Source organism: Numida meleagris, chromosome 1, assembly GCF_002078875.1.
Source record: "Numida meleagris isolate 19003 breed g44 Domestic line chromosome 1, NumMel1.0, whole genome shotgun sequence".
Taxonomy (NCBI): Eukaryota; Metazoa; Chordata; class Aves; order Galliformes; family Numididae; genus Numida; species Numida meleagris.
Genome location: NC_034409.1, coordinates 190362574 through 190375874, shown reverse-complemented (window position 1 = coordinate 190375874; position 13301 = coordinate 190362574). Strand labels below are relative to the sequence as shown.

The window sequence follows — 13301 nt, the reverse complement described above, 5'->3', positions numbered from 1 at the left end:
AAGGACTTTTCTCCCCAAGGTAACTTCAGGTGAACAATCGCTTCCATTTTGCCATTAGGATTATAACTACCTTTTGTTCCCTATTTAAGTAACACTGCACTGACTTTCTGCAATAATTGTATTTTGTCTGATGATATATTAATGGGACAAGTCAGGTACAATCCTAGCAGACATCACAGTTATTAAGTGAGCATTATCTAATCTGACTTCTCTCTTGTGGTAGGTGAATAGAGTGTTTTGTGAGCAGAACTCAGCAGCCAGGGCACAGCCTGGCTTCTCTGTTCCCCACCTTCCCTTGCCTTCACCTCACTCGATCAGATAAACTTGTAGTTTTTGGCAGGTGCAAGGAAAACAAAAACCACCACCTGTTTTTGGACCAGCAAATGTTGCTGCACTAAACGTCTGCACGTGTCGGCTGAACGCGGCAACAACATTTAGGCTCCTTATCCCTGTTGACTTTAAACAACACGTGGGTGTATCTGTTGTATTATTACGTTTTCTGATGTGGTCTTCAAAGTCCACCAAGATAATGACTTGTGGAGGCTTTCTCTCTTCTGCAGTTATGGCTAAGTTATTTCCAACACTTTCTTGAGACATAAGCTATGCACGACCTACCTTGCAGATCAAAAGACAGAATTTGTCACGAGGGTATTTCTCATTACTGCATTTTAATTATTCATTTCCTTGAAATAAACAAAGCCTTGCTTTATTTATGTTTTCTTACTCTACTTCAGCATGTAGATCATCAAATTTGGTGCTGCAGAATCTTTTGAGAAAGCAAAAGCCAAAACACCTGGGAAGGGCATTCCTTTTGGCTGCCCATGAAGTCAGCTTTGTCAGAAACGAGAGCTAGACAGATGGATCAGATTTCTGAAAGCATACTAAAGGAACAGGTAACTGCAGACACCCCAGGTATAGTTCATCTCAAAGTGTTGGTACCTCCGTGGCAGTTTGAATTAGTTTTCTAAAACTAATTCAGCAAAGAAATTTGAGACGCTTCTGGAGTGCAGTTTGCCTCATCCTGAAGGTGAAATCCAAGAGACATCCAGTACATGGTGCCCTAAGACACTTATTTCTTGCTTGAGGTGAAAACAACTTACAGGCATCCAGCCACAGTGAGCTGCTGTTGTTACAGCCCAATCCAGGTTATGCTTACCTGGGGCTTCCTGCCAAAAGTAACTTTAATTCTATACATATTTGTAAGATGGTGCTTTGAATGTTGATGACTTCGCAAAGTTACTACGTTACTGGCTGTAAATAGGAATCAAACTGCAAGTGGATTATGCTTTATTACATTTTAATAAATTCAGAGATTTTTAATGCATAATTGGGAGTTATCGAAAGCAAGAAAATTGTAGATAAAATACCATTTTAATCAATTCACGTTGTATAAATGGGAAAAATATCTCCCACAAACTGTGATGGCCAATCCCTAAAATTTACTATTTAAAAATTGGCCTAGGTTGAAAAGAGTTTGAAAAATGATTTGATATATGAAAATTAAATTTAATAGACCACAAGAACATTGTTTAACCTTTATTACAATTTGTTGAGAAGAATTAGAAAAAGTGCCTAAGCTTTTGCCTTCTACAAGCTCTGTTTTTAACACTACAAAAATTTGGAGCTTGCACTTTCATCCTACTTATAAGTGTCTGTGGTTGCTGGCAACCATCAGGAGAAGATAGATGGTCAAAGATGGAGAAAGTCTGCCGAAGAGAATCATAGAAACATAGAATCATTTGAGTTGGAAGGGACCTTTAAAGGCCATCTGATCCAACTCCCCTGCAATGAACAGGGACACCCTCAGCTCCATCAGGTGCTCAGAGCCCATCCAGCCTGAGCTTGGATGTCTCCAGGGATGGGGCATCCACCACCTCTCTGGGCAACCTGTGCCAGTGCCTCACCACACTTATTGTAAAAAACTTCTGCCTTATATGCAGCGCAAAAATCTGGAAAAGTACCTTGTTTTAGCATGGAAAAATACGGCTTTAAACATTTTGCCAAATTCAGGAATATGCGCAAAGGAAACAATTCAAAGATCCCGAGAAAGAATGGGTTATGTAGAGGTGCATGTTACAGAAGATGAAGGATGGATTACTCAAACAGAAGAAATATCTCCTTATCAAGTTCAGAAGAAAAGTTGATTGCCAGTTCACATTTTACTACTGCCAACCCTTTATTACATTCTTCCAAAGAGGAGATTCTCACAGCTGTAAGCACACGTTTTGCCAAAGTCTTGTTTATGAAATTCCTGATAAAATTTGGAAATATGAAACTCATTGGTTAGTTTTATGGGGTGCAGCAGATACTTTGGATTATGCGAAAGAAAAGATGGGATTTGTGTAATATGTATTAACTATGAAAGACCAGTCTCCAATTTCAGCACAGAAAACAGGTTAGCTGTTTAATGACTCCTAAGGCAAATAAGTTACAGTGAGATTAAATGCTAAGATTTAAACTTCATATAAAAATGTACAGAAGGAGAACAACGTTTTAATCACAGCAGATTTTTGAAAATGATATATTTAGGGGAAAGGACCGTTTCAAAACCAAATTAAATATTAACTAGCGATATATCAATATTGTTTTAATATCTGCAGTTTCCTTAAGTTATTTCTTCAGGGTCTGGGGAGCTCTTTCTATTACTGCACCACGACTCCTATTGTTTAAATAAAAAAGTCCCTTTGGCAATTTTTGGTGATGTTTTGGTTCAGATGCCAGTTGTTATTATTTTTTGTATACTTGGCAGCACTCTATATGTGCCTATTCAAAAGGCAGCACTCACAAGGCCTTTGTAGAAGTGCACTGCCTTCCTCGGCATGTAATATTGACAAACGTGTGCTACATCCCACATTTAATGTCTCATTTTCAGCTGAGGATTCAACTGATAGAGAACTGCATTGTTTCAAATGGGAAAGGTCCCGACGCTGAGAAATCACTCAGAACATCCCAGCCGAAATGAGACTAAAGAACAACACGTGGAGATGGTGAAGTTGGTGTGGGCTTCTGAATTGCTAAAATAGAGCTATGGCTGAGTGGGACGTCCCCCTAAATTTAGGCAGTTTGCTTTAAGTTCAGTATACTGCAGTTGAGATTGAGGTGCTACATTTCACAATTGCTATTTAAACAATTGAAACCATTCATGTGGTAAGTCCTGTTCGACAGTAGATATTAATAATCATTACAAACAAAGAAAATCAGAGTTAATACAGAGTTCCAATCTACAACCGTTCTTGTTGTGGCCATGACTTTTTAATTTAAATAATATCAGATATTTAACTTCCAAATGTCTGAATCTCTCCCTAAAGAGAAACTGATCAAAAATGGGCAATAACGGCGCTGTTGTGTCACTGAATTTATGAGCTGCCAATCCTATTGAAATATTTTAATTCTGCAGAAAGGCAGGCAGAGGAAGCATGGATTTATGACACCTTTTTGACATAAATAAGTTGCAGGTGTGTTAATAAGTAGAAAATACCGTACTACCCAGAAAAGTTGCAATAAAAAATCTTTGCTTTCTCAAAAGGAAAAAAAAGGGTATTTCTCTAAATCTTCAGTAGTAGTGTTGGTTGCTGGACTTTCAGTTTAGAATGGATGGCAAGGGTAAGTTACAAAATGACTATAAAACTGGCAATACTTTGATACCTTGCTGATGCAACTGGGAGTATGATGTTTTGCACTGCCAAATAGAGCTATGTCCTAATGCATTAATCAATCTGGTTAAGAGCAGCTTAAAAACTGAGACGGAAAGCAGAGAAGCTAATTGATAAAATCCTTATTTAAGGGGATGGTGCTTCCGAGCATTTTCCAGAAAGTGATTTCTCAACACACTTTTTATCCCGGTGTGTTAAGAAAAGCTACTTTTCGTAGCTTTTAGACTAAAAGTCCTACAGAATAATAGCTGTATCTTGATTCCTGCTTAAATAAGCCCCTGGCTTTCTGTAAAAACTCGATTCTGTTTGGTTATACACCGTTGCTGTGCCCTGGCCAACCTCAGCATAATCTGACAGCCAGCACGCATAATGTGAAGAGCTGGCTCAAGGCATTTCAGCACAGGCGAGGAAAGGAAATCTTGCTCCCATGAGGGTGAGAGACTGAGGTCTTGCAGCTCTAGTCATGAGAGACGAAAGGATGAAAGAGGGGCATGTGGCATGAAAGGTGGGGACAAGAGATGGTTCTTTCCCATGGATGGAGAGGGTAGTGGCTCACGCTGCTAGGAGCAAGCAGCTGATACCCTCAGCTTTTTCTCCCCATTGATATCAATTGCTCTGGCTATGCCCATAGCACATCAGGCTAATGTATGTAAATATCTTGCAAGTGTCACTTGATTATCTTTCTCTGGATATATGACCAGATTTTTACATCATACAAGCATGCAGCAAATCCTCGAGAGAAACAGCTGAAATAAAAACACCATAAAAACATAAATTCTGAGACAAATGTTGCTTGATTGAAATGAGGTCCCATTACCTGCGTATGTGATGGTGGAAGGCCTTTTCTGCCATAGATGCCAACCAGAGCGGCCTTTCCTAAAGACACATTGAATTTCAGATGCACTGGGTGGTCGATGAACACCTGAGATCTCCAAAAGATACCAGGAGGGATCTTCTGTGTGGCTCGTCTGCCAACATCAATTTCTCCAGAGTCTATAAAACTGTCGTCTGGAAAGAAACTACTGGGCTTTCCTGCCAAAATACAGGAACAAAAATCTTGGATTAGCCTTAGATCCTAGAAGTAATCCAGTCATACTGGTATCTCTGACACTGATCTTGAGAAACAGACTATTAGTGTCCTGAGGTCTTCGCAGTACTGCGTGTTGCCAATCCTTTTGATTATGAGAGGAGAACTGGCAGGGTTATTCTTGGCTTCGGTAACTGTTTTGTTTGAAAACATGAAAATGGGAAGAGCAACCTGGAGAAAAAACGGCCCGTTGTTCAAATCATAACATCAGAGTTTGTGTAATTACATTACGTAAAAATAAATCATCTTACATTGTAACATAAATGAATGTAAGTTCACTGATGGAGAAGTCATCATTACATTAGCAGAGAGAAGTGAAGAAATAGTGAAGTAGACACATGTCACAGAATAGAATGGCAGTGTGGAGAAGAGCAGCATGAATGACGTCTAAATGGGGAAAGAAAAATGTTTCTTTATTAAATTAATGTTTGACAGTGGTAACAACATTTTAAATCTGTTCAACAGTCCAAAAAACAGGACTGAGAAAAGAGATGAAGGAAATCACGCCCTGCACTTGAGTAATATCTACTATGAAACTTGAGAGGTTTTAGTTAAGACTTCAATACGATCTGCTAGTGTGTTATGAATATCCATCTTCCTTTAGGGGCCTGGGATGGCAATCAGCAGGTGTTGTAACGTGAGGGAGACAGCAGGGAGCTCAGCATCCCTGGAAAACAGCTGAGAAACTCCAGGTTAGACATCCATGCACTGACAGTTCTCAAAATTGGTGGCTGCTTTGAAAATTTCTCAATGCAAAGAAAGCCCAGGGAAAGGGGGTAGGATGCAAAATAAAATCCCAGAGCACTGTCTGTTAGCTCTTTGCTATAACCAGTGGCCGCATGGCTTCACAGAAAAAACGATGAAGGCAACTGCCTAGCAAAGAGCCTTTATTTAAGGGCACTTAAAGAAAGATTTTGGTTTGGTAAGGAGAGCACTGTCAAGGACTAATCATTAATTTTATAAATCCAAATCAATCGATTATCTCGTCTTGGTGCCATTACAGCTTGCTGCTCTGTGCTTCACAGATCAAGCAATTCTAACAAAACGAGAACAAAACCTTCAGGAACACATATTATTTTGTAGAAAAATCATTCTGTGAGAATTTTGGGGAAACAAGAAATATGAAATTAAAATATCTTCTATTCATCACAAACTCTTGTGGAATAGTCTTAGAACTTGTTGCCCCATTCAAAAGGTAGAACAACCCCTCATTTTATTGTTTCAAATCAGAATAATTCCTTTAAACATCAAATTTCTCTGCATACCATCCTGCTATAAACTCAATGGGAGAGACAGAGGCAAACTGCTAGCTGTCTCTCTAAAATCCATACCTGAATTATCTGCATGTTGACAGTTAACAAAAGAAGCATCTGAAGACATTTCTTTGTAGAAAGGAGATATTTTCATTTTCGTATTAAAGTTTTTATCAGAATTTTGGGTCCAAATAAGACTAATCTTTGGTTATTGCACTAAAGTTAGAAACTGCTTAAGTACATTGGGAACTGATGCCATTTTTCATTTCTGGGCTATCTCGTGGATATAGTTTTATGCATAACAGCATAGTCTAGAAAGCAAAGGGTTTACACTTACTCATAGTAAAAAAGCTACTGGTTATTTTATAGATCCTCATTTATCACTGTTCATCACATTCAAATAAAAACAAGCTGGAAATCTGCAGACTTTTTATCCTTTTCTAATCAAAATTTATATTAATAGAGACAATCAGAAGCAGCTTAGGTAGACGGCCGTTCTTACAGACTCATTTGTGCTGGTAGTGTGCAGCTTCACAATGAACATCAACTAGCTCGATTCTGAAGGGGATTACTTTATGAACTGGACTGTAAATAATTATTTGATAGACTAAAAATTACTTCTACCCCAGTCAGGATTCAAGCAAACAGCTCTGATGTCTTTGTGCAACGTTTCTTGTTTAATTGTTGTAAGACGAAAAGATTCAGGATTCTATTAAAAAGCAGCCAAAGACATCACGTGTTGGGTTTCAAATGGTAGATATTTTTCTGATTACTACCAACATGCTTTATAGATTCACAGAAATTCAGGTGAAAATCTACAGTATTTGATGTGTGGTCTGACTGTTCATGAATAAAGATGGCACACCGGAGTGAATCCGGGAAGGTGAGAATTTAATATGTTACATGTTGCTGTGCTAGAGGGAGCCTGGAGAGAAGTAGCACAGTGTGTATTCTGCCTGTACAGAAAGCAACACTTGCACAAGCAAGAAAAATGCTTCTGAGATTGGAAGACAAGTTCACAGAAATAATTGTTTGCACACATGATTACAAAGGTTATGTCTCCTGTTGGCGGACACTTCTATGTCTCAAATGTGATGGGCACCGAGCCGCCATGTCTTGCTCCATGGGTTCACATCTCCCCACAACTCTCTTCACGAGGCTCAAGTCAGCCCTTGTCTTGCCAGCCTCAGCCTACAGTGGGATCAGGCCCGACGGATTGGATTCTCCATAAAGAAAGTACAATAAGAAAGCAATTTTAGCTTCTAATCAGAAATTAAGTTTTAATCAGAATATTTGACTGCTTAAAATTAACTTCAGGTCTGAATTCTTAATTGGGCTGTCAATTACTTTGCTCTTCCCATGCATTACCTTGAACTTTTTAGTTGCCGTGGCAACAATTCCTAATTTATTTGGTTATCAAAATGAACCATTTCATTTCGGCCCCTGCTGAATCTGCTGGAATTTTTGATAGCAAGGCACCCCGACTCATCAAAACACTTAAGAATACACTTATACTCCTCTGCCTTCAATCACAGTTAATTACACGCTTAAAGGTAAGCATGTGATTAAGTGCTTTGCTAAACAGGGTTGGGCTTAAACACCCGTAAATGGTGTGCTGGAGCACAGCCACTGATGGGAATTGGCAAGACGTTGGTAATGATTCATTCAGATCAGCGATAAGATTGACTGTTCCAAGCTATTTCAGCGTGATCAAGAGAACTTTCAAACACGTTTTAATCCATTCTGTAAATAAATTTCAATCGCATACATTCTGAATTAGAGTAGCAGCCATGCTGCACTGCTAGTCCAGAATTAGTTGCGTAGTCACTTGTTGGGGAAAGAGCTGTTTTATGGCTGGTTGTGATTAGTCCTGCAAAAAAGATCTTGTCCTGATGCGTTCATTCAGTCAGGAGAAGACTCTCTCTTCTAAGCCTATGGCTTCCCAAACACCTGTATGAAGCACTGACTTGAGGGCTCTCCTAATGACAATCCTAGGGGATTTTCCAGATTTCTCTTTTAGCAGAGGTTTTTCAGCAACAGTCAAAAACTTTTGCTGATGTCGCTAAGCATGGCGGAAAAAGAAATCAAGTGGAAGTCCTTGATTTGGCCAGTAGTTTTTGATACTTCCATTTCTTTTCATTTTGACTTTTAAAAGGAAATAAACAGATCAAAACTACACGTTTCAGAAACGAAACACATGGCAAGCTAAAGGATCTGTCTTGAAGTATTTTTGAATACAACATATGAGGTCTGCAGCTTGCAGTACTGTCTGGTAAGGTTTGCTGAGAATAACTTGCTTAGTTGATTTTTTCCTTGTAGAACATTGTTGTCAGCCATCAGTTGTTAGTAAATACACTTCTAAGGAACACACATAATTATGGCCCTTATTTGGACTGATAAAGGCAGATAAGCTCTTACAGAACAATAAAAAAACCCATCCTACAATTAATTTGAATTAAACAGATAAACATAGGCTCCCTGCCAAATTCCAGGGAACTCTGGAAACTTTTGGATTCAATTGGTTGCTGGAACAGCAGCATACTTCTTGTCTCTTACCCACAAACCTTCAGCCCCCAACTAAATACCAAAAAAAGCCAATGACTTCAATTTTGCTGGAATCTGTCGGCCCTGTACGAAGAAACTTGACACACAAACAGAACAGTGTTCTGGAAATTTGAATCACAAAACAGCTTTCTGAAGCTCTGAATTCCTCATTTCTCCTATTAAGCCTTGGGAGGGATAAAACACCTGTCCCTTGCAGAGCTTATGGGTACTTTTGGCAGTGCTCCTCCTATAGAGAGCACAGTAAGATCTAAAGCTACTAGATAATGCACTGCTGAATTGATAAACCATTAGTTTCTTCTAGTTTCAGTTAAAATTGCAAGCCGACACCATGATGATGCTTTGAGGAGAACAGACCTTTTATCTGGACACCTTTGTAAAGAGAAATCCAACCATGGAATACCAATACTCGCTGTGCAATCTACCTGATTCTACGTAGATTCTTTGAAAACATTTAGTTTAGTAGCTTCCTGGAAACAGTTAGTAAAGGGAATGAGAAGGCAAAACCAAGTATTTTTGTTCATTAAACAATCAAGGACTCTAATTTTCAAGTCTTTTCTTCCCCTTGAAAATAGCCATTTGAGACAGAGTTTTCCCAATGGACTTCTGTACCCAGTGAGATAAGGTACAGATAGTTCCACCTTGAGAATACCTTGGAAGCATGATGAAGATTGCACACACTTTTATCACATGAGTGAATATCAGAAAGGTATGAAACTTAGAAACATATGGAAACAAGACTGACGACTACTAGTTCTAGATGTGAAAGACTGGAAAAAGCACCTGACAATGGCAGTACTGAAGGTAATGGAACATGAGATTGGATGGCTGGAGTTCAGAGGCAGACAGACGACTGACAACATGGACACACACCAACCATACCTTCACTGGTTCCTTTGCCTTTCCTGTCAGGTAACTCTAACCCTGTGCCCCCCGAAGGATATAAGGAGACGTCCGTTGGCATTGGCCAACTGCTGGCTGTGTCTTCCGTGATTTCATACATCTGCCCTTCCATCGGCTGCAGGTGCCAGTTTAGGCCAAACAGGTGCATGGCTGTGGTGAGCAATGAGAGAAGTCATCTTTTTCTGTCTGGGAGTCTTGCAGAACTACAGGGGCACTTTCTAAACCCTCACTCCACCACCTCGTTAGTGGTCATAGTTTTAGGAGCAAAATGGGATTCCTGGGGTTAGGCAGCCCATACTGGTTCTACCAGACCGATTTCATGGGTGCTTCCTCCCATCTAAGCCAGTTTTGGAGCACCTCTATCATTCCAGTAGAACCACTCCCAACCTGTGGCCTATGTGAAGGAATGATCAGGTGCCATGTTTCAGAAAACTCCCAAGGCTGGGTGACAATGCAGTGAACACAAAGATACAAGGAGTATTACTCGTCATCATAACAATAAATCCTAGAAAATGACTCATTAGTTTGCTTTGCTGTAGTTGAGGCATATTATATAGGTTCATTGCTTTTTTTGAACCCATCAATTCAACACACAAGCTTTTACAGATATCTCTGACAGTTTTTCCTGAATAAGACCAAGTAAAAATCAAAGCAATTTTAGATCAGTCTTGCCCTCATCCCTTTGTGCTCAGCACTAGGAATGCGACAGACTGTGATCGAGCACTTCTTGGCCCAATTCAGCTGCTCCTACTCGGCTCAAAGATCCTCAAGGTTTGAAAACAAGAAGCGCCGTTCAGATTTGTGTGATACCAAGACATAGCGCTCTGTAGGTTTCTGGGCCATGCAAAGTCATCCAGTGCAAACATGAATCTGTTTTAAGGTTTTACATGAAGACAAGTGAAGTTAAAGAACAAGACAAAATACTTCAAAAACAAATACATGCATGAGGAGTATGGAAAATCGTATGCTTACACAATTTATACTTGCCCCTTGAAAATATAAAGCAAAACAACGTGGCTTCCCATATCAGTTCTTCCTTTCCCAGCATAAACATTTCATATTCAATCAGTATCCAGTTTAGCTTCAGGCTCTCTACAGCTAAATGATCTGGTATTCTCTACACTTGAAATGACATTTCTTTTTTAAGGGAGTGCCTTGATATTTTACACTATAATTTCTCCACGAAACTGTTCAATGGCACTAACATCGCAGACGTTTAACATAAACAAAAAGAGTCAAAAAAAGTAAAATAGTGGAGTATTTCCATTGCATATAGTTCTCATTTTATACCTAAAGATATATCTCAGCTTGGCAAATGCTGTCAGGGACAAGTGGTTAGTTTATTTAAACCTGTGTATCAGGAACAGTCGTTTCAAGAAGATTGAAAAGTAATCTGAGAAGTTCTCCAAAAACAACATGTTTAGGCAATTTAGCAAAATCAGTGACTTTTTCCACTTCAGTTTCAATTAGGTCATCTATCATTTACTAACACAAGTAAACTTGTCTTTGCACTAATACAGCATCACAAAAACAATGAGAGCAAAACTCTCATTTTACCATATAAACAGGGGCTGATTGTTAACAAAGTCTAGATCATTAAGAAAGAAAATACTCTCCTAAAACCCCCAGGCAGCAAGGAAAGTCTCCCAGGGATCTCCTCACAACTGAAGCATTCTTGTATAAGTACACATACCAAGAAGGAATGCTATCAACACAACTGGTAATCCAACCAGGACACTTCAGGCAGAGTGGCCAGTATTTTGATTTGAAGGCAGAGTATTTGGCAGAGCCACTGTGCAAGGGAAGACAGGAAATCAGACTGGGAGGAAGGAATTTGCAACAAGCATTTGGCATTGCTATGTTTGCATGGTATCACTGTGCTTATATGGCCCTCATCCTCATCAGGGTGCCTGGAGACTTCCCAGCTATTAACCCCATAAAATAACATCAGGTAGGAATCTGTTATTTCTACTTCTTGGAAAGAAAAAGGAGAAGTATGGTGGATAAGGGGGCTGACTCAGTTCACTTGTTCCGGCATCAGAATGAAGCTGTGTGTTAATTTGCTTCACTTACTCTGTGTTCCCAGGTTCACAAGCCCTAACAGGCATTTCATTCACACCTCCTCCAGAGGTTTCTCTGCAAGCTCAGTCCTAGATGTTGCTCAACAATGCTGTCCAGACTGGACCCCTCCATGGACCAGATGTGTGACCCAGATGCCGTTCTGGAGCCAATGTGGTCCAAGTGCATGTGAGATACCATGTTTAACCACTCCTGTTCACTGGCCTGTTCACTCCTCCAGACTCAGACAGTACTAGACAGCAAGCAGTCCAGATGCCTCTGCTGGCCTTAAGTGCTTAATTCCAACTCCGTCTACCAAATATCTGCATCCCACAAAGACTTGTATGAGCTTATACAAAACATCACTAGCTCAGGCATGAATTTAGCAATCAGTTTTTCACTAGACCATTTGAATTGCTCTGTGCTTCAGTTATCACAGGGTAAGTCCCCTCCTCTCCTGCAAGAAAATGAAGCCGGAGAAGTCAGCATAGTTTGGTGCGCACTGGGAAGGCTATGAGCATTTCTTCCAGCATTTAAATATGCCTAAGAGGAAAGGACAAAATAAGGACAAAATCTTGCTTCAGTCAAAGGACAGATCAGGTAGTTTGGAAGTGCTATGACTCTCCTCTAATTACCAACTTCTTAAGCAAGTGAATCATGGCTCTTTGTCACCACTCATTCCTAAATGTTTGCAAAGTATCTTACAATGTCCCAGCCTAGAAAATATGACGAAGCTACACATAACATAGATGCTGTGTGTGTTACTACACACAGATAAAACTATCTATGATATCATACAGGAACACGTTAATAGGACAACTTTTGTCTTTGGTCAATAGATTTTGTCTGATGCAAAAAGCTTCTTGTGTACATCGATCCCAAGTCTGCATCTAGTGCCCTGCTGAGGATTTCTAATTCAATTCCGCCAAGTACAATATAGAAACCTATAAATATTCACACCCATAGGACAGACATCACACAATTTCTGCTGCAGGTAAGTAATAACAACAAAAGCCTTTCTGAAACCAAACCAGAAGTCTGATTTGCTTTGGAAACACACTCTGGTACCATGTATGCTTCTTGGAAATCAGCTGGCTAAGTGTTTATCATTGCTTTCTTTCAAATACCAACAATATCTGCTTTGCAAGTTGATGGAAAATTCAGTCTTCTCCTTGCTCCCTCGGAGTGCCATAGTCATGCTAAAAAGTCAAGCAGAACCAGCAGTGGATGTTTAGGTCTAAAACTCAGTGGGATGTGTAAAGCTGTTGATTCACACAGTTGTTTAAAGGTTCTAGGACAGCACAAATCGACGTTGTTCTGTGTTAAATTCATGCCGAGTTCTTTTGTGTGGGAAAAAAAAAAAAACGAGAAGAAAGATCGTAATCAGGGAAAAACCCTGGAATGATGGAGGAGAGACACAGTCACATACTTTGAAGTGCTAATGCTTCTAAAAGCAAAGTAGAGCTGTAAAAATAGTTTGAGATTCCTGATATTCTCACTCTCTGGGTCAATTGAACCCACTGCTGACATTTTGTCTTTGGCTTTTTTTCCCCTTTGCTCAGCTAGATATAAGACGTGGCTCCCAAAGAGCAAGTGCCTTCCTAAAAGCCCCCATGTCCTTCTCCCCAACATGATGCTCAGCAGATAAGCAGATATCGAAGGCTCCCCACGTATTAAAAGAGCAGACTGCAATTAACAACCATTAAAGTGTACCCTTTTGTAAAATACCATGTAGCTTTCACTGCCTGGGAAGCCTCCCGACATGCTCTTTGCAGAAACCTTGGT

General features: G+C 39.8%; 1 protein-coding gene across 5 annotated transcripts in view; it reads right to left on the bottom strand.

Annotated features, from left to right (window-relative positions):
- The window catches only part of TENM4 (teneurin transmembrane protein 4), a 593977-nt gene that overhangs the window by 171406 nt on the left and 409270 nt on the right, over nucleotides 1–13301 (bottom strand). For all 5 annotated transcript variants that reach the window (XM_021382894.1, XM_021382902.1, XM_021382887.1 and 2 more), the window contains 2 exons: nucleotides 9438–9608; nucleotides 4471–4685 (listed from right to left, as the gene is read on the bottom strand). In XM_021382894.1, coding sequence (XP_021238569.1) covers nucleotides 4471–4685; nucleotides 9438–9608 — 386 coding nt within the window. The remainder of the gene's footprint in view (nucleotides 1–4470; nucleotides 4686–9437; nucleotides 9609–13301) is intronic.